This window comes from Tupaia chinensis, unplaced genomic scaffold, assembly GCF_000334495.1.
Source record: "Tupaia chinensis unplaced genomic scaffold, TupChi_1.0 Scaffold000017_1, whole genome shotgun sequence".
Lineage (NCBI taxonomy): Eukaryota > Metazoa > Chordata > Mammalia > Scandentia > Tupaiidae > Tupaia > Tupaia belangeri.
In genome coordinates, this window is record NW_006159447.1 from 1,997,770 (window position 1) to 2,020,021 (window position 22,252).

Below are 22,252 nucleotides of genomic sequence, written 5' to 3' on the forward strand. Positions count from 1 at the left end.
CCCTTTAAGAATGTTTTTTCCTGCTTGCCAACCCCAGTGCACGCTTCTGGGCACACATCTTGCAGCTGTCTTTGAGCATGAGATGCTGCTGACATCTCCACTCTGAAGTGGTTCACTCACAGCCACTGGCTGTTTCTTCTTGGAGCTTCCTCTTCCTCACCCCAGCCTTAATGCTGGAGGTGCCTTCTCATGCTAGGAAACCTCCCATTTTGCCTACCTATTCTCTGGCCTTGAATGTGTACAAGGAGATAAGTATAACTTGTGAGCATGTGCGAGGAAGGAGGAGGGAAGAACAGCATAACCAGACAGGAAGAACCAAGAACACTGTAAGCCCCGGAAAAGGCTGACCGATGGGCTCCAATACATATCAAGGAAGATTCCTAAGGGGGAAGGAGTGGAAAAAGTGCTTGCAGCAGGAAGACCATGGCATTCTGGAAGGCCCCTGTATGAGCATGGACTTTATTTTCTTAGCAGTGGATAGCCCCTGAAGAGTTGGGAGCAATTAAGTATTATCATTCTCTATAACTAAAGAAATCCCAAATCCTATCTTTTTATCCCTTTGAAAGAAACATTTCTAACAACTACCCTTGTCCATTCTTTTCCCTTATCACGCGACTATCACATTACTTCAGCTGCTCCTTTTTTTCAGTCTCTCCAGACTTTGACCAAACTTTCTATAGCAGAGTTCACTCTTTAAAGAAAGACCACCCAAAACTTAAAATGACTTCTCGTGGGAAGTCCAGGGCAGTGTGAGGACTACGGTTGTGTCTCCGATACAGAGACAACACAGCCTCCTAAACAGCCTCCCCTACCATATTATACTCTGTTCTTTGCTGTGATACAATTTAAACATGAGTCTTGAATCTCTGACTTGACTAAGTTCCAGAAGGGTCAATGGGGCTTACATTCTTTTATATCTCCTAGTGCCATTCCCAATGCTGAGCTTATAGTAAATACAATATAAATTCTTATTGTTCAAATGAAACAACAACTGACACGAATTCACCTGGGCTTGCAGGTGAACAGATGGCAACATGGAAAAATAAAAACGAAACCCTAAAGACCTGGTACTCCTCACAAAGAGGGGAAGCAGAAATATAAACAGCTAATATCAAGATTTCTAGAGATTTGATCCAAAAACTCAAAAGAATGCTCCCCATTGCAAAGCCCAAGTAAACAATGTCTTGTTTTTATTACAATGTTTTTCTTAAATCACCAAGGTTTCCAAAGGACAACTAAAATCGGAACGACCAAATTGAGACAAACCAGAAAGTAACAGTGAAAAAGCAAGGACTCTGGAAGATGCTAAATTTGGCTACAAAGCCCAGCTCTGGCACAAATTAGCTGTGTGGCCTTGAGAAAATTACTTATCTTCTCTGGACCTAAAGTCCCTCAAGCATTAAACAACACTCCCACATATCTTACTGCAGCATGACAACAAATTTTTAGAGTAGACATACAGATACTAGCTCAGAGTAAGCACAAAATAACATTAGTGCTTTCATTTACTTAAATAGTTGAGTGCTTTCAATGTGCCAGACACAGTTGCAAGCATTGGGCGTATCACAAAGAATAAAAAAGCCAAATACATGTTCTCATGGATCTGAGATTACTCATCTTTAGTTCCTGTGACAATAGAATAAAAGCTCCAGTCTCATGAAAAATACACAGAACGTCCATTTACAATTGTTCCTACGATTCAGAGGGAGTCAAAGATCCCATGAACTCCTTCAGCACTGTCTAGTGATCCTTAGATTAAGAACCCTATCCCTAGAGCAGTGTCTCCCAAATATATTTAGTAAGAATGGCTCAAGATGCAGGTTACATTCAGGATCCCATTTCTGATTTATCAAAAACAAATGCAAAATGACAGGAATCTAGATGTTAGAAAGTACCCTAGAAGAATGCTGTAAGTAAGCACTACCTAAGATTTCATCTTCAGCACACCTTTTTTTTTTTTTTTTTTCTAAGCTTCCCCATACAACTATAAGCTAGACTCTTCTAGATCTTGGTACATGGTAGGTACTCAACAATTATGAATAAAAGGAAAACTATTCTACTACCAAGAATAGGAAGTGAACACGATACCCACATATCCTTCCTATATGATTAACACCAAATATCAATCCCAAAGCTTATCCAGGTAGAAATATTTATGAAATGACCACAATGTAAAAAACATCTGGGACCTGATGACATCTTTATGTTGCTGGACTCCCATGTAGTCAACTGCGACTCAAGTCCCAGACCCAGCAGCCTAAAACTCATGCCGGGCTCATGTGCATGTGTGCCTAAGATTCCAAGAAGAGACTAGAGAAGGGATTGCAGTGTGTCCATCCCCCACACTGGGGGTGATTTTTTTGCTTTCTGTTTCTCTGGCTGTCTCCCCAGCGCGTGGACATGCCCTATAGCATAAATCTCTCACAAAAAAAAAAAAAAAAAAAAAAAGCTATAAAAACAAAACAGCTAAGTTTTCTAAGACAGAAAATAAATAGAAGGCAGGAGCTAAGGCATGACAAAGCACTGGTACACACCTGGTGCTACACAGAGATTAGAAGAGAGAAACACGATGAAGACTCAGCACACACCGGAGCTGGACCCCTCATCTCCAGCTCTATTTTTGGCTTATTGGTTGCTCCCTTTCCTCTACTAAGAACCACTGGCCACCCAGGCAGGATCGAGTATGAAGAGTCTTCTAAAAGTTCATGGAAAATGCATATTTTGAAAAAAAACTATCTATGGATTACAATTTATTTACTTTTCCATGAACTTTTGAAGTTCCCTTTAAGTCATATCTTACCAAAGCCTAAAATTAATAACATTTTCACACCCATGTAATACACAGGCACCTTCTCTAACAGTGAAATAAAACCCACAACTGAAATGTCCACATTTTATAACAGCAAACAGTAGTGTTATGGCAACCATGTGTCTAGGAATTCTGTAGCAATTCCAAATTTAAATATCTATTCCATAGTCGCAGAGACCGGTGGGATGTCCTGGAAATTCTGGTATGTTAGCTTGTAAATTACATCTCCATGACTGTCTTTTGCATTTGGAAGCAATTCCTCAGTCAGGCTCTATACCTAATTTGTGACTGAGTAAAATGTGATCCTTACAGGTGAGTCAAGTACTTCCCTTACATAAAGGGATATTCAATGAAGGAGCCAATTCTAAGCCAGAATCACACAAGGCTGTGAAATGTAAGCCCAGCAACTATCTTCAAACTTGAACCACCTCAGGAACAGTCAACTCATCTTCTCTTAGGCTTCACACAATGGAGCCAGTTCATAACCCACCTTAGTAGGCAAGGCCAATTTCTTTAAGGATGGGGTATGATTTTCTCTCCTCTAGCTAAATTCTACTTCTGAAGCCTTTCAAACCTAGAATTCCCTTTCAGAACTTTCTGTTCTTGTGTAAGTTCCCCACCCCCACCCCAACATAAGCCCTCTCTAGCCTGTTTTCCTTGTATCACTGTCCTTCCACAACAAAATTCAACACAGAACTTGATGACAAGTTCATGTCTTATTTTAAAAAAAAAGGAAATTTAGATGTTTTCTTTTGGATGTCAAAACCAGTGGCATTTCTAGGTTATATCCATGCTTAAAGTCTGAACTAACCTGGAAATCAAGGGTGTGTGTTTGCCAGAGATAATATACTATACAATCTTGCATGATGCAGCTCAAGGAACTCACTTCTGGAAAACGATTTCCTTCTAATTCCATCCAACTACACACCTGCTTTCACAATCTAGATTTCTTATTCTTGTAAAGTTTTCATGATCAGTAGATGGTTAGTATAGAACAAAAAATCTAAATAAAGGAAAATAAACATGGGGCACAGCCACTCTGGGAAACAGACAGGGTTGGTCTTGCAGCAGAGTGGTTTAGCCTATGCACAGAGGGCCAGATCTCACAATGGCCAACTGTGGTCTAAATCCTGTTCATAGTAGCTTAAAAAACACCAGGTGTGAGTGCATACATACCCCAAATCCTGATAAGACAGAGAAGGAGAGGAAAGAGGATCACAGCATGACCATACCCTATTGAGGGATGCCTTCACTTTCTGGCAAGAACACACGCAGTATGGCAATCGAAAAAAAGTTTGGCAAATTCTTACAAAGTTAAAACACACTAATTATATGACTTGAAGTTCCTACACCTAGCTATTTATACCAGAGAAATAAATTTAAGTTCATAAACCTACCTATAAGCAGTTCTTTATAGTGTTTTTCTCATAACCACTAATTACTTAATAATTCAAATGCATTTCAATCAGTGAATGGATAAACTGTAGTATAACCTTTCAATGGACCACTACTCAGCAATTACAAGGGCTTACCTGTTGATAGATGCAACGGCATGACTGAATTTCAATGCATTAGACTAAGAAGCCAGATGCAAATGGCATTATAATGTATGATACCATTTATCTGACACTCACATTCAGAGAACGAGTTGTCACAGGCTGTGTCTGTGGGAAAGAGAGTAAAGAGGCGCAAGGAAACTTTTGGGGTTGTTGGAATTGCTCTGTATCTTAATGATGGTGGTGGTTATATGACTATATGTCTACCCAAATTCAACAATTACCACAGGTGATTTTACCATAAATAACTTGTATCTAAATGATCCAAACTTTTAGAATTTTAAAATACAATCTAAAATTAGGGAAGAGTGAGAATGGAGAATATATCTGAAACGGGGACTAGAGTTTTAGAATAGTAAAACAGTCTGAATTATCTCCATCATGAAAAAGTAAATTTAAAAATTGTATCTATTTAACCAAATTTAGGCTTTACCTGTAAACATGTGTTGATTCTTATTTAAAAAAAAGATTATTTGTTACAGGAGTTCTGTAAACAAGATTTTAGCAATCAAAATATCTCTCATTTCACACTTGAATTTGCATAGCCCGGCTATAATGGAAATCACCCCCGAAATATTTAGGGCTTCTCATTTCACCAAAGACATCTCTTAATCTTTAAAAGGCCCTAATATTCCTCTTCATTGTCTATCAAGTCAACATCTTACTCAATTTTCTCTTCTTTCATGGCTATCTGGACTAAGTCAGATCTTAATTAGGCTAAGGCTGTATGATTCTAGCAATGTTCTGACTTCGCTTTCACAGAATGCATGACATTTTTTCCTCTTTTGCAAGATCTGAAATTTCTCTGTGTAATCCACTTATTTTGCATACATATAAGTGAGTGATGATCAGACAACTAGAGAGAGAGACCAGTCTATAAAATTACTGGTAATAAGTGGCAAGTTTTTGGTTGGGAAAAATATGCAAGTGATGAGTCTTTGGTAAATATACTCATGTTATGATCATTACTTCCATCTATTGCCTCGCAGTGATGGAGTCAAATATGTCATTAAATGTATATTATTTATATCACACACACATATATAATTTTCTAGAGGGTATATGCACTTGCTGGAGAGACAGAAGGTGAGAAAGCACACCTTTATGGGGCATGTTCACAGCACAATCTCTTCATTTCTGCCTTTCAGGATTTTAGACATGCATGCACACACACCCAGTGTGTTCAAGCTGCTGATTTGAACAGCACCGTTGTTCTGAGTGGCTGGAGCCATGTGGGATCCACACCACTGATCTGATCACCACACCACTGGCTGGCCCTCAAATATATTTTAAACTGAGGATGCTCTATATTTTATCAATTACATATTGTTGGCATTACCTCAACTCTGAGAATGTACATTCCTTCAATGTGTAACTACTACATGCCAGACTTACTATGAGGCTATAAAAATGGGTAGAAATAAGAGACAGCATCTTCACCATCATCTTGTCTACCATTGCTTACTGAGCACCTACTAGACTAGGTCTTAAAAGTTTCCTATTACCCAATTTAACCCCCTCAGCAAGGCTATAAGGTCATTACTACTAATATTCCCATTTGACAGCTGGGCAAAGGAGTCTCATAGCTATTCAGTGAATTGTCCAGGTGCACAGAGCAGGTTCTGGGCAGAGGTGAGATTCAAATCTAGTCTGGCTGCAGAGTTTGCATGTTGAAAGCATGCTGAGCACTAAGTCCCAAGGTGAGAGCAATGTGCAGTGGAGGCAATGATGAACTGAGAGCATGCCAGAGCTCATCCTGCACCCCAAATCTCAAGGTCAGCTGCAGTTCTGATGGCCACACCGCACAGCCAGCCCAGTAACATCTGTCCAGCCACTTAAGACTGGGAATTCGCTGGGAGAGAATGCCACGAACACCCTCTAGAGCAGCAAGGGCAACTGAGCAGCAGGGAGAAGCAAAAGAACAGAACACGCCAACTGCTTCTTCCAGCCCCAGAGCCCTGAGCGGCAGGCTGAAGGCAGTGAGGCGGGCCATCCCTGTCACCGACAGCTGCCGTCCCATCCTGCTCTTCACTCGGGGAGGCGAGCTGTACAAGCAGCTTCTTGCACCCACACTTTAGAGAAATCAGACTAAATATAGCCAAGTTTGCTCTCATAAGCCAGCTCAGAGCTGGTGGTGCTGGTACATTCCACTTCAGAAAACTGGAGAGGGCTCAGCTTGCTCTTGTGGCTTCAAAAGGGTAATGTGCAAGATCCTGGGCTGTAGGGAGTGCTAAGGGGTAGGCCAAGCAGATAAGAGAGCCCTTAGAAAAAAAGAACAGACCAGATATGACTTAGGAGCCTTCTCCTCCACTTTCCTGCTCTCAAAGGGCTAAACCACCATACCACCAAGACTTAGGGGGCAGGGAGGAGAATCTATTATGAAGCATACTTCATCCATATACTGCTCGGTTTCATGCCCTTTCCCACAGTCCCCACCCATCAAAATCCTACTCAAAACCTCACTCAAATGCTATTCCTTTCGTTAGGCTATTCCCATCCAACTCAGAACTAAATGCTCCATTTGTTCTTAGACCTCCCACGTTTATGTCACTTGTACTTTTATTTAGCACTTATATCATTCACTCTGATTTACTTCTTTGTGCCCTTCAAAGTGGAGGCTGAGGGTGGGTCTACAGGGGGACCCTTCTTTATTAGCATTTCACCAAATCCAATGCAGTTCCTTGCACACGGGCCATACTCCATGGCTTAGCAACAGAACATAGAAAACATGCTTGACTTCCCATGAGAGTCGGCGACATTCCCTTTCTAATTAATTACATGTACAACATCTGATGTTCACTTTCCGGAGTTCAAATATGGGCTTCAGATTCCCTGCTACCTCTCGGCTAACATGTCACTACAGCATCTACTGTGACTCAGCATTACAGAACACAACCACACCAGCAAAGATTTGCCACAATCTCCCTTTCTTAGCACCAGCCTTTGTTTCTTCTGGCACAAGAGAATAGCAAGACAAATGAGAAAAAGGGTTGGGATGAAAGGAATCAGAAAGACTGGACGAGGCAATGCAACTGTAGGATTAGACCAGAGCCCTGTCTGAACTGGCTAAGAGTGTTGCAGGAGATGGGAGTGGCAAGAACCACTGCCACAGCAAGTTTTGAACCAGAGTTTGAAGACCCCCTTCTTATTCATATATAGTCACTGGACTGTAATGTGCAATGAGGGGCTTCTGTTCACCACTCACATGTCCTAAACCAGCATGATTCAAAGAAACTGCTGGGGCAGCAAAGTCCTATCTGATGGGCTAGAGAACAAAATAAAAAACAAAAAAAAACATTGGTGCTAAGTGAAATGGTGAGTTGGAACGCAGTTGGCTGAACAATAGCACATAATGACACAGGGATAGGAAATATGTAGAAATCTTGTCCACTGTCCCACTGCTTTTATGAGATCTATTCTACAGATGAGCACAATTGCAATTTCTCCTTACATGTGTAAGGGAAACTGAAAACACCTATGATTCCACTCATGAGAATTTATCCATCTTCCATTCATTGACTCATTCATTCAAGCCTGATCAAGGCTCTACCACATGTCAGGCATAAGATATAGTTCTTACTCTTGGAAAGAGCCACCAAGTAGAGGGACCAGCAGATGACATAATGGCTATGTCACTGGACTCCCATGTAGTCGACTGAGGTTAGAGTCCTGGACCCAGTGGCTTAAACTCATGCTGGGAATGTGTGCGTGTCCAAGATCCAGAGAAGAGAATGGAGAAAGATTGTGGCATGGCCATTGCCCCTTGGGGGGGGGATTTCTTGCTTTCTGTCTCTCTGGCAAGCACACACGCCCTATAGCAAGCCCCCACCCCCAAAAAAAAGCCACCAAGTAGAAGAGGTGAATGTAATGATGTTCAAGAAAAAGTAGCAAACTATAGGTGAGATAGCAAAAAGACAGCATACAAAGGCACTAGGAAGCCATTTTCCCCTTCCTTCATGTGTCCTGTGAGCAGAAGTCCATCAGAATAACACTTCTGTTCTCTCCCCCACCCTCTTAGGGGTCCTATTGAGGATGAGGGAAGGCAAGGATCAGATATGCAAGTCTGTGCAGACACACAAAACATGGTGGCTTAATCCTTCCCTCCCAGACCCTGTTCTCTGAACTGTCAAATTTACACAGGAAGTACCCACATGAGGGTTACGTTCACTACCGAGGTACACTACTAGCAAAGTCCACCTTATTATCCAACCCAAAGTCAGAAACAAGATGGCCCATGTAGCCCTGTAATAAATATATTTTTATCTCCCATTGTGCCTCCTTTGACTCTGACTCAGTTCGGAATTCAAGTTGGATACAGTCAATTTCCTGGGCCCCCAAATCCAGTGTTAACCACAGCTGCTTCTCTTCTCATTTCCCCTTTTACTCAGCCACTTACTATGTATCCTTACACAATTTAATGATGGGTAGTTTCTTCACCTTACAGGAGATCAACTATTCTATATAACCTGCATATGAAATGACTTATTTGAGGTCATTTAATAAGATGGTTGGTTTGCTTAGGGTGAAAAATTCAGATCCCCTAATTGAGGTATCACTTAGAGCACATAACCCTGCACTCAAAAAAAAATTTTTGTGGGGGGAGAGAAGTGCGAGCATTGGAAATAATCTTTCTGCTATGTAAGCAGCACTATTTCATTCAGAGTTGGAACAGAAACATGTATAATGTCCATCCACCCTATTTTTTTCATTTTATAAAACTTTGGGATGAAGCAAGAAAAAAAGAAGGGAATTGAAGACAAAGGGTAGAAAACTCTTCTCCGGCTTTGGGGGCTCATTAATTTATACCTCATTCATGAAATAATTACTGTGGCCTCTTAAGTGCCAGGCATCCTCCTTGGAATACAGAGAAGACTATAACAGTGTTTCTGATGAACCCACTTTTTTCCTCTGTATAATACTGCAACACATTTCTCATAGAAAACATCACATCGATAGGCACAACATTTACACAGCCTGTCCGTGGAGAATGGATTACTGTGGTTCTTGCATTCACCCACCACTCCATAGCTCCTTCTCCAGTTAAAGATGGATTTGGGGCCAGGAATTGGTGTGGTGGTTAAAAATGCTGGACTCCCACATAGCCAACTGCAATTCAAGTCTCAGATCCAACAGTTTGAGAATTACACCAGGCACATGTGTATGCATGCCCCAAATCCTGAGAGAAGAGAGAACAGATTGTGATATGGCCATCCCCCACTCCCTGGGGGGGAAGGGTGTGATTTCTCACTCTCCCTCTCTCCAGCAATGCGTGCACCCTATGAAAAAAATTTTATGTCAAAATTGTACAAACCCAAAGTAGACCATAAGATATACCCTGTTCTGTGGCTGAAAAGCTACCTCTAATTTGCCCAGTTGTCCATAAGTACAAAACATGGGTCATACTCAGCCTAAAATCATAAATATGATACTTATGATTAAATATTAAATTGAATATAATTAAATATGATCAATATTAAATGTAATCAAATATCCTACTAAATTCAGAGAAGAAAATATAACCCAGGGCAGCCATAACACAACAAAGCACACCTCTTTTTTCATCTAAAACACAAGGCTACAAATTTGGCAAAATGAACAGGCACCCCACCTGTAATTAACACTTTTACAAGTTCAAGTTTCCTTAAGAGGTTACACATTTTAAAGACCTTCTAATTTGTTACTAATGAGACTTACTGGCATCAATGAATGAAAATTCAGGACACAAAACACCTGCCGAATAGTATAGCTAATTTTAAGGAAAGGGATAAGAAGAAATACAAGCAATATTTACTGAGGATCTGGATTCCAGGCACCTCCCATAAATCCTTTCATTCATCAGTGTTTCCAGGAATTAAATAGTAGTGGGCTTGTTTTCTTTCCAGACATGGAAACTAAAGCTCGGATGTTAGGTAACACATAGCGCATTTCCTGTTCCACTGCCGATTCCTCTCTGAATCAGCATTTGTCAACAAGCTTGGATAAACTTGCTGTTACCTGGTCTTGGGCTGGGGAACATTGGATGGGTATGGCCATGAACTGCAGGACATTTACCATTTCCGACTCATGGGCACACAATTCCAACAGCAGCCCCCACTAGCAGTCCCTACAAACCCCAAATACGCTTTAGGAGGACACATCATTCTCATGAAGACTGCTGTGAAGGGATCTTTGAGCATCAGAACGAAATAGCAGGAGGCATGCTTCCTTTAAAAGTTCTCCCTACCTTCAAGTCTCTCAGAAGGCTCTTATTTTATGGCATTTGGGCTCCTAAGAAAGCCGCTTGCACCCTTATGGAGCTAGTTATAAGAGCTTCATGAATGTATTGGGTTGTTGGGAAAGTCATGACTCATTTTTAAAGGTCGTGACTTTTCTGACAGCCCAGTATTTGCTGTGCAAGGCACAAATCAGCCAAGTATCTATTACGGGCCAGATACTGTGCTATTGCCTGGGATTATAAAGTTACTGTACACAGTCCCAACTCCCAAGAGACTTACAGTTCAATTAGAGGTGGATTTAGTATGACAAGTGTTAGGATAGAGGGAAGCCCAGGTGCTAGGGAAGCTTCGTGCAGGAGGCCCCTGCTATAGACCAGGACTTAGTGCTGCAAAGGCAGAGAGGAAGAGGATCCCAGAAGACGTGAGGTTTTCCCGGATTGTTCAAAGACCAAATGAGTAGCCAGGAAGGTGCCCAGCCAGGCTGAGAAAACTACCTTTGCAAAAACTTGAGCAAAGAATCCTCTCTGCAGCAGAAATCTTACATACTTCTTTCAAGTTGAGTCTCCATTATGATTCAAACCCAGGATCTCCTGTTTTACTGCACAGGTAATTTAAGTGAGACAGTTTGTAAAAGTCAAAATAAGCTCGGTCTTCCCAAAGCCCTTGTTGTCTTAAGGTCTGGCTTCACTGGTATAGTCAGCCATCAGACAAGAAATATGACTAACTCTATACTTCTTACAGGAACAGGAAATTGTTTTCAAGAACATTGTGGACTGGCAACAAGTGGGTGTGTCCCTCACTTGGGGACACAGTAGTGAGATTTTAATCAATGTTGTCTGATGGCTGAGGTGGAAGATGACAGCAGGTGAACTATGCTTGGTCCCAAGCTTAGATGAACTTTAGCTTAATTTTGACATCTGAAGTATTGCATCACATACTATCAATACCAGTGCAATAAGAGTCTCACCTTATTAGTTACATTTGCACAGAAAAGAGAAAACCTAGAGAAGTCTTTGGTTTTGATTTTTTTTTTTAATGAACCATCCATGAGAGAGGGAAGAAAGACTTCATTTTGGTCACTATGATTGGCAAGGTGGAAGTGGCCAGGTGGGGAATCTCTACACCTGATAGCCCAAAGGCAACAGCTGCCTAAGGTTATGGGTGATGAGTGTAGGAGCCCTGTTACTGCCTTTCAGGCTGTTAAGGTAGTAATCAAGAAGACCAAGAGTCAGATTAGCTTAGTTTCTCTCTCCCTGGGGAGAGGAGGAGCGAGAAGCCAGCCAGCCCAGTGGTTCCCTCGTCTCTAGACTCCAAGGAACATGTTCGTTTCCCCTTGGCAAGGAGCCTGATGCAGCTGGCAGGCATGCCCTTGTTTTCCTACTTCCACGCCCCTCTGACCTGAACCACTGTCAGGAACCATAATTTTGCAGGTGAGTGTAGGCCCCCATTTAAACCCACCCATTTTTCTAGTTTGTCATTCAGACAGTTTGACCTGTAATTTTACACGGCAAAAACTTTGGTGCATTTTTCTCCCCCCGCCAAAAACCACTCTCAACAAGGAAGCCTGTTTTAGAGGAGAACTTGAAACAAAAAACTCAGGATCGCTCATAAACGGCCGTACCCTACTTCCAACCAGGAAGTCTTAGGAGGCAGGACTAAAGTCAAAACTGCAAGTCCAAAGCATAACATCATAAGAACGAGAAAGGTGGTCTTCAAAGAAAGGATTCACCCACATTGAAGAGGTTGGGTGAACATTTTCCCTTGGCTGATTTCTTTCCTTTCTGTAAACTTTGCTAACTCGAGGAGGGCTTATAAACAGACAGGTGTAGGACACCTCCACCCTCGGGGTACATTCTGTGCCAGCCGCTGCTGGGAGCACAGGACGAGAGGCCCTCGACCCATCGCGGTCCAAGCTCGCAGGTGAGGCACCTGGCCAGGGTCCTCTCCACGTGTGGGGAGAACAGGTACATCCAGCTCTAGGGCCCGACAGGAGGGGGCAGGGCAAAGGGCACCTGGGGACTGAAGCCCCCTGCCGGACTCACCGGCTTGCCCCCATTTCCAGCACATCGTTTCTCATTAGGGACACTCTTCTCTTCATCTCCTACCCTGAAGTCCTGCTCATCTACATGTCTCTCCAAAGCCACGGAATAAAGCGCCTACTGGCCTTCCGCGGCTCAGGTGAGTGCCAGGAGGTGTAGGAGGAAGGGGCCCGCTCACCGCCGCCCCCTTTCCTCTCCTCCCCGGATCGCCAGGCTTCCTCGGGGATGTGTGAATTGGGATGTGTGGGGCTTAAAATGCCCAAAGCGTCCCTTACCTTCCACAGCCATTCTCTCAGAGCTTCCCTAACGCATGCATAATTTTCTTGGCGAGGTACTCCTCCTGCCCCGCGCTCCCCCCTCCTCTCGCTTTCGCCTAAATATTCTGCGCTCATCAGCTCCAGGACCAACCTGCCGCGGTCACGCAGAGCGAGGCAGCCTGCTCGGGCTCGCGCGGGGCGGCCTGGGAAGTGTAGTTCCCTCCCCTCGCTGCCGGCCAGCAGAGCCCCAGTCCTCCGCGGGGTCCGGCTCCCCCGCCACGCTCAGACTGCAGCCGTGGCCCCTGCTGGCCCAGACCCAGCATTCGGCCGTAGGGGTCTCCTGAGCGGCCCTGAGGACCCTGGCAGGTAGTGGGGACTACATCTCCCAAGATGCCGTGCGCTGAGCTTCATCGGGAGCTTAGACTAGGACCGGTGACTGAGACCTTCCCTGTCAGTAGAACGGGCTAGGCACACCAGTCGGAGGCACAGCAGCCGGGTTATGCCATGGGCGGGGGGGCGTCCGGGTGGGTTATGGGTTCCCTTGGGCTTGTCCCTTGGTCTCAGCGGCCTGCACTGCAGCTTGCCTCCTGGGCCACCGCTACCAAGGAGAGCAGACGCCGGCTGCCTGTGGTTCTGCACCTGGGCCTGAGACCGCTGCTCCGAGTGCGGCTGCAATTTATTCTCTTGCGCCCCGGGATGTGTAGGGTTTGTGAGGAATCTCTCCAGGTGACAGCGGTCTTCCCATCCTCCAGGATGTTTCCTGTGGCTAAATACTTAGCATGGGGTCAGAGGCGGGATTGGGATAGTGGTTTAAAAATTCTCAACGGGCATTCCTTAGGGGGTGTTAGGAGCAAAATCTGACAGCTGTCTAACCCCTGAGAACATCAGAATCTGGGTGACTGCCTGGCTTTTGGGATTGAAGGCTTTCACTTACCTGGCTTGGGAACCTGCTGGTGGCTTGTGATAGGCCTAATAATTAAGAGCACCTAGGAATCCATGGCGTTTCATCTTCTAAACGTATACCCTAACGAGGTGCTGGCATACTGTGGGCAAGAAGAGAAAGGGGAATCATGCGGATGGCAGTAGCATTCCAGAGCTGGAAAAGGCTGATAAAATTGAATTCCCAAACCTACTTTTTTTCCTGTGTATGTTGAAATAAAGATAGTTTCAACTGGTGGAGGTAAAGAATGGCCTTAGGAACAAATCTGGCTCGGGACTAGACAGACTTTATAGGCCTTGAGCTTAGTGCACAAGGTGGAGTGAGATGTTAGCGCAACTGTAGAAACACAAGACTTCACCAGGCTAACCCACATGGGAAGGTTCAGGGTTAGACAAGAGACCTCCTGGAATATGCTAAGGCACATTCATACTATAACATGGTAACCCCCAAACCTGAGAAGCCTCGTGGGTGGTGTTTACCTGTTCCAAAGAAGTCACCTCAAAAGTCCAGGAGGTAAAGGCATCAGCTTTGTTGCTTTATGAGAAACACCAAGAGCAGTCAGTGGTGAGCAGTCTGGGCCTAAGCTGTGGTGCAGCAAGCGTTTTATAGAAGTCTGGGCACATGTAGGCATTTAGTCTCCTCCCACCCTTACAGAGTTTTGTAATTAGCTAATTGCATTTGCTCAGCTCAGCTGCCTGCATTCTGTATGTCAGTACTAGGGGTATACATATTCTTCAGAGAGGTAGGTTACAGGAGGAAAAGAGTAGAGGGAAGAGGGAAGCCAGATATGGGGGCAGGGACAGTCCATGTGCAGATGATAATACTTCACACGTGCCCATGAGCCAGCTGTAGCCACGATTGTGGAGTCGAGGCCCTGTTGGGGTATTCTCCCTCTTTCTCTTTAACTCATAGAAGAAATTAATTCTCTTTTTTTTTTTTTTTTTGGAGAGAGGATATTTTTTTTTCTGTAGGGTGCGTGAGCTTGCTAGAGAGATAAAGACAGAAAGTAAGAACTCATGCTCCCCCCACTCCCCGGGATGGGATGGCCACACCACAATCCCATCTCCTCCATGTTCTTCTTGGGACTTTGGGCATGCATGCACATGTGCCCAGTGTGAGTTTTAAGCTGCTGAGTCCAGGACTTGAACTGTGGTCGACTATGTGGGGGTCCAGTGACATAACCATTATGCCGTCTATTGGTCCCTAGTTAATTAATGTAAAAGAAAACAAATGTGTATGGTGTCACAGCTACCCAGCCCTCAGCTGTTCTACCCTCCACCCACCATATATAATTTAAAAAAAAAAAAAACCTGTATAATTCTCAGGAAGTGTATGATGACTACTTAGATTTTTCTTTATCTTGGTAATAAAAAAATTTGTTTTTCAAAACAATTTTGTTCTGAATGTGCACATTGCTTTTCTTGTCAGTAAATGCTTGGTCTTCCTATTGGATCATATGGCTGCATATAGATAATTTGGAAAAACCTGTTCGTAACTCTTAAATGCCCTTGGTGAGTTCAGACGCTGTGTAGAAATGAAATGAAGTCTTCTATCCTAGCTAGAATAGAGAGAGACCTGTTCAGTGAGATACAATTTTCTTGGGAAAAATTATTTCGCAACCTGCTGTACGGCATGCATTCTAAACTCTGGAAAGAACAGAAAACCAGGCTCTTTCCTCTGCCCTTGGGTATATAACATTATCAAAGCAATTAGTTCTCAGATTGAACGAATGAAAAAGAAAACCATAGGCAGGCACTATCAATGTTTTCCAATCTTGGCCATACACCAGCCTTTTATCAAACATTCTGAAGGCCCATGTTAGTTTCACAGAGTCAGTGTTTTTGGAGATTTGGGTAGGGATGCTTAAGTATGAAAAACCCACAGGTGATTCTAATCATCTGTGAGGGTGCAAACCACTGATCTGTTTCAAGATGTCAAAATTCTGGGTAAGAGTAAAATATAAAAGTCACTGAAATCTATTACTAATCCAAAACCTTAATTTTTGTCCCAAAGTCTTTACTATTTTTCTCAACTCATGTGCATTCCAGTGTCAGTATAAATAAGATACAGCGGACATAGTCATTTGAGCCATATGCAATACCAATGTTTGACCGTTTCTTTAACCGACAGAGAAATTTCATGTTGTTCAACCTAATAAAAGACAAGCAGCAGTTAAGCAGAGGTTTTCAATTTGGGCCAGGATATTAGAATCAACTGGGAATTTTAAAAACAAAATTACTTCTCACCAGAATGGCCAGACTAAGAGACAGGAAATACCAATTCCTGGCAAGATTGAGAAGATAAGAGACTCACCCATATATAGCTGGTGGTGTACAAATCGATACAACCACTTTAGAAACCTACTTAACGTTTTAAGCTGAATATATGTTTTTTTCTGTAACCTGGCAACTTGACGCCTAGAGGTATACCAAAGAGAAGGGGGTATGGGAGTTCTCCAAAAGGTATACATGAGAGTCTTCATGGCTGTGTTATTTTAATAACTCCAAAATGGAAAACAACCCAAGTGTTCATCAGCAATAACTTGAAGAAGTAAATTGTAATAAACCACACAATTCTGTATAGCAAGAGACAAGAAACTGTCGTCAGTGAGCAAAATATGACTCAGCACCTATTTTCAGTTACTTTTTAAAATAATTATTTAATTAAATTTATTATTATTAGTTTAAGTTGACCAAATTTGGGGAGGGGATGAGAAAGCAAGCCACCAGGTCCAGGACTTGAAGCATGGTTAACTACATGGGATTCCAGTACCTTCACCACCACATCACCTGCCGGCCCCACAACACTTATTTTTGTACAAAATAAGTATGATTTTTATCATGAAATTAGTATGATTTTTAACATGTTTAAATGGTTAGGACAAAAAAAGAATGTCATTTTGCAACACAAGGGAAGTATAGGAGTAATTACATAATATCCTCAATTTTGCCTCTTAGCCTACAAAGCCTAAAATATTTCCTATCTAACTTTTTGAAGAATAAAATATAAAGCTTGCCTAGCCTTGCTATAGAGTTATGAGAATGAATGAATTACAACTGTTTACAATAACAAGAATGTATTACAAATTACCTTGGAATTTAGTGGCTCGAAATAATACCCATATATTCAATTCTGTGGGTCAGTAGTTTGGGCACAGCCTAGATGGACCTGTGCTTTAGTACCTTCCACAGTCTACAGTCAAGGTGTTGGCAGGGCTTAAGTCAGCTGAATTGAGCTGTGCCACCTTCCAAAGGCCCCACCTTTCACCTAGGGAAGGATCAACTTTCAAGTTTATGGGGTTTCTTGCAGTATTCAGTGCCCTGAGTTGGACTGAGGGCATCAGATCTTTCCTGGCCATGGAGCTTAGTCCACCTTCAGTACTTTACCATAGTAGCCTCTCCTTCATGGCAGCCTTCATCAAAGCATGTAAGCCAAGAAAGCAATCAAGAAGAGTCTGCTAGCAAGATGGAAATCATGACCTTTCCAACCACACCTTGGAAGTGCCATTTCCTCCGTGTTGCCATATTCTATTAGCTAAAAGCAAGTTACTCAAGAGGAGGGAATTACATAAGGCCATAGATACCAGAAAGTGGTGGTCCTGGGGACCACAAAAAGGAGAATATTGAACAAAAACAGCCAGACAAAACCAAGTACATATTGTAGTGATTCCATTGATATAATGTTCAAAAAACAGACAAAATTAATTTATGGAACTAGAAGATAGGATGGTGGTTGTCCTCACTATGGGAGAGGGTAAAAGGGGAAATAGTTAGCCCCTGGAAGGAAGTCCCAAGAGGGTATTGGGGATACTGGGGATATTCCATTTCTTGACCTTCTTGCTGTTTACACAGACATACACTGCTTGTGAACAGGTATTGCACCACATACATATGATTTGTCCAAGCTTAAGTGTATGTTATACTCTAAGGAAAGTTTTAAAGTAATATAGTTTTAGATTTAATTAAATATGATAAATGACCTATTTATCAACTACTTTTAAATTTTTACTCCTTTTGTGTCATCCTTTGCCACAGCAAAGTGGCAGTTCCGTTTCATTTCACCGCTATGTTGAAGATCTACTATGTGCCAGGCATAGGTCTAGTTGAGGGGAATATATGGTAGGCTCTTGTCTCTAGAAACGGCCTTCAAGATTTCTGCCAAGATTTGTGATTTTGTTAAGTTTTAAAGCGCAATTTACATTTAAAAACGAAGATAATTAGGGCCAGCTGGTGGCGTAGCAGTTACATCGCTGAACTCCCACGTGAACAACCCAGGTTCAGGTTCCAGACCCAGCAGCTTGAAATTCACATCCAGCACCCATGATCCGTTCCCAAGATCCTGGAGGAGGATGGAGGAGAAGGGATTGCAACATGGCCATTCACCCTGAAGAGTTATTTCTCACTTTCCCTCTCACGGTCTCTTTCTCTTTCTTTCTCTCCAGGGGGTACATGCACCTTAAGGCAAAAACCTCTCAAAATAAATAAATAAATAAAAGGAACATAATCGGAGTGGGTCTCATCTGATCACATAGACCTTTAAAAATCAGAGAACTTTCTCCAACTGGTAGCAGAAGAGGCTCTCTGAAAGATTCCAGACACAAGAGGGAGTCAACACACTTTACTTTTTTGAAAATAGGGCCGCGTGAATAGGAATGAACTTGGCCCCCAACTAAGAGCCAGCCCCCTACTAAGGAAACACGACCTCAGTCCTACAGCCATAGAAACTGGTGTCTTCCATTAAACTGAATGCTCCTGGCAGTGGATTTTTCCCCAGAGACTTCAAGTAAGTGTCTAAACTAGCTGATACCTTGGTTTAGGTCTTGTAAACGCTGAGTGGAGAATGCAGGTGAACTCACTTGGACCTCTAAGCTACAGAACTGTAAGCTAACTGGGTATTGTTTTAAGCTGCTAACTTTGTGAAGCTTTATTTTGCTATGGTTTGAATGTGTCCCCCTAAAAGTCATATGCTGAAATTTAGTGAACCATTGTGATGATATTGAGAGGTTGGAGATTTAATTTAATGATGGTTTTGAAAGCTGGGGCCTTCGGAGAGTGATTGGATTCAATGAGATCATCAGTGTGGAGTCCCCATAAGTAATTCTTGATAACTTTTTAAGGGACACACAGAGACACAAACATATGCTTTTTTTCTCTGTCTTGCCATGTGATGCTCTGCACCACCTCACGACCCCATAGAGAATCCCAACCAACAAGAAAACCCTCACTAGAACCTTGACCTTAGAGCTCCTAAGCCATGAGCTAAAAAGAAGCCTGTTGTGTGTGTGTGTGTGTTGTTGTTTTTTGTTTTTGTTTTTGAGAGGTTTTTGCTATAGGGCACGTGCACTCACCAAAAAGACAGAGAGAGGCAGAGAGACAGAAAGTGAGAAGTCACCCCCACACCTGGAAGGATGGCCATGCCGCAATCCCTTCTTTTCCATTCTCCTCTGGGGATCTTGGCCATGCACACATACATGCCCAGCATGAGTTTAAGCCTCTGGGTCTAGGTCCAGGACTCTAACTGTGGTCGATGTGGGGGTCCAGCGATGTAACATTTACACCATTTGCTGGTCCCAAAATAGCCTGTGTTTTAGAAATTACCCAGGCTCTCTCTACTGACTACAATCTGACTAGAAAAGTCCAGGTTATTTTATGGTACAAATTCTTTCATATAGCTTCTCTAATCCTCTCTGCCAGGCATAACTGTTTATGGTGCCAGTCCTTCTTTCCAAGAGTTTCTGTTAGCTTACTTGAAATCTACCTCAGTTTCATAGTTTTCTGGTTTAATCTTCAGATATGACATTCCAATCAAAGCCCTGTGCAGAAACAAGTATTTCCACTTTCTGATTCAAGGCAACAGGAATTATTGAACTTATGCAAATAACCATTCTGCCACAAAAATAAGAATATTCTCAAATATTTTCCAATTCCAGAGGGATCAGGGAGGGAGAAAAGTTTGTTTCCATTTAAAGAAACAAACAAGAAAATAAAAAACACCAGAGGATTATTTTGAGGAAGACTTTGAAGGAAGAAAAATAGACTGGTCTTTGCTAGCAGATGGTATATCACAGAATATGTGGTAGGCAGGGCTGAATTGAGCAGGTTTATGTGTGACTTGTGTGCTGGGAGTTTGAGTAGCTAACATGTAAATATTTTCTCAAAAATATTTAAAACCATACTGTCTTTGTTATGGAGTCACAAACAAAATTATAACAAATATTTTGAACATTGTCTTTAAAGTGAAATTTTTTGAAATTTTGCAAGTTTTTTATTAACTGTCATGAACTACGGAGTTTGAGCAAATTTTTTTTTGATATATAAAGTAAATGTGGGAAAATGTAAAAATAAATAAATAAATGATTGGGAAAAAAATAAAAAGAAAAAAAAAAAGAAATTACCCAGGCTCATGTATTCTCATTGTTAACAACAAACAACAGACTACATATATGAAGGGGGACTAATATAGGACACATGCTACACAAATCAGAGGGTTATCCTGGCCCTATTTTTGTGAGTGGAGATGAACAGTTAATAATAATATTAATAGTGCCAATCCCAACAAAGTAAACCAGAATCTCTGGAGGTAGAATCTCCACTTCCCAGCATTTGCTTCCTCATTTTTCAAGTTCCTCAGGTGATCCTTACCTGTAACTTCTACGAGCAAACTTGCTAAAGAGCTAGAGAACAAAACGCCTGAGAGTAGAGGAGACATGTTTGACGTTTGTCTCTGTCACATGCTCTGTTAAGCCATGACTGAGTCTTGTCAAGTCTTGCAATATGCCTCCTGAATGAGGGTTTCCTCTCTGTTTTCTCTGTCGCTATCCTGGAAGTCAGACAGACCTGGGTTCAAAGCCTAGCCATGATGAATATGTCCTGTTGCTCTTCAGGCATCATGTTTGGAATCGTGTAACAGGTTTCCACATTTGCAAATTGGCAGCAATGATTCTCAAAGGATGATTATGGAGATTAAATTAGTTAATTTATTCAAAGCTATTAGCAAGGGACCTGGCACATGGTTAATACCGTACACATGTTAGTTATTAAGGGAGGTAAGGTACACAAAGTCCTTGGTCCTATTAGGTACTCAAGTGTCACTTTACTTCCTTTCCTTAGATTCATTACAGTGATTGAATATTTTAAAAAGCATGAGAATAAAAAGAAATAATAATAATATGAAAAAAATGAAAAGCTATTTGATGATGGTGATATGGATAGTAATATTTTTGTCTTGACTGATATGCCTAGTAATCATGCTGGAAAAATATTGTTATACACTGTAAAAATATATGTGATTAAATGTAATGTAAAAAATAAATTTTTTTAAATTTTTAAAAATTTAAAATTAAAAAAATTTTAAGGTGTAAAAAATAAATTCAATAGTTCACACTCAGGTATATATTATAGTTTCCTCTCCCTTGTTTCAGTCTACCACACTTATTAGGCAATCATCATGGGTCCATTACTATTCTTGGGCATAGGGATTTAGGGATTAGCTCTTAGGCTCAGCATCAGTGGGACCCAGGGTGAAGGAAGGAGAGAGAAGATGGATGGGAATGGGGAAACCAGTTGACTCTTCAATAATATGTGATAAGTGGTATAGTCAATGTGATGGTTAATTTTACATGCTGACAGGTGTATAAGTGGTCATACATCCTGGATGTTTTTAAGAGAATTTTTGTGGATGAAATGAACATTTAAATCAGTAGACTAGAACTACATCAGTGACTCTTGGTTCTCAGGCCTTCAAATTCAGACTGGAATCAAATTTTCTGCTTCCCTTGGTCTCTAGTCTGTTCCTTGCTTCTCCTGTCCCCGGTAAACTACTAAAGTCAATCAGACTTAGATATTGTGTATACCTGCCCATATTAGTCAGGGTTCTCCAGAGAAATAAAACTAATAGGTTGTGTGTGTGAACATACATACATGAGTAGACTTCAAAAATTTGCTGGAAAAATGGAAATAAAGTCTGAAATTACTTTGTGCAAAATAATTTTTAAGTACATACATGATTTTTTCATAAGATTCATTTCTATTAACTTTTCCCCGATGTTCCCTCTCAGGTGTGTGTGTGTGTGTGTTTGTGTATAGAGAGCTGTATTGTAAAAACTCGTTTATGCAATTATGGAGGCTAGCAATTCCCAAGCTCTACAGGGTGAGTTGGCAAGCTAACTGGTCAATCTCTGCTTCTATTATCACATGACCTTCTTCCCCATCAATGTGCCTCTGTCTCTGAATCTCTCCTCCTTGTAGAGACATGAGCCATTGGATATAGGGCTCATCCTAATCCAGTATGACCTTACCTACATTTGATTACATCTGCAAAGACCTCATTTCCAAATAAGGCCCCATTTACAGGTGTCCTTTGGCATGTCTATTGTGTCATTGGAAAAGCCACAAAGTATTCTTCTGTTTTTCTATGCAAAAATGCATCATGACTTTT

The 22,252-nt window shown here is 41.9% G+C and overlaps 1 protein-coding gene across 2 annotated transcripts in view; it reads right to left on the reverse strand.

Annotated features, from left to right (window-relative positions):
- Window positions 1–13,022, reverse strand: part of SAMD12 (sterile alpha motif domain containing 12) — a 482,055-nt gene extending 469,033 nt beyond the window's left edge. For both annotated transcript variants that reach the window (XM_006140047.3, XM_014586075.2), the window contains exon 1: window positions 12,895–13,022. In XM_006140047.3, coding sequence (XP_006140109.1) covers window positions 12,895–12,907 — 13 coding nt within the window. In that variant the 5' untranslated portion in view covers window positions 12,908–13,022. The remainder of the gene's footprint in view (window positions 1–12,894) is intronic.
- Window positions 13,023–22,252: the final 9,230 nt, after the last annotated feature.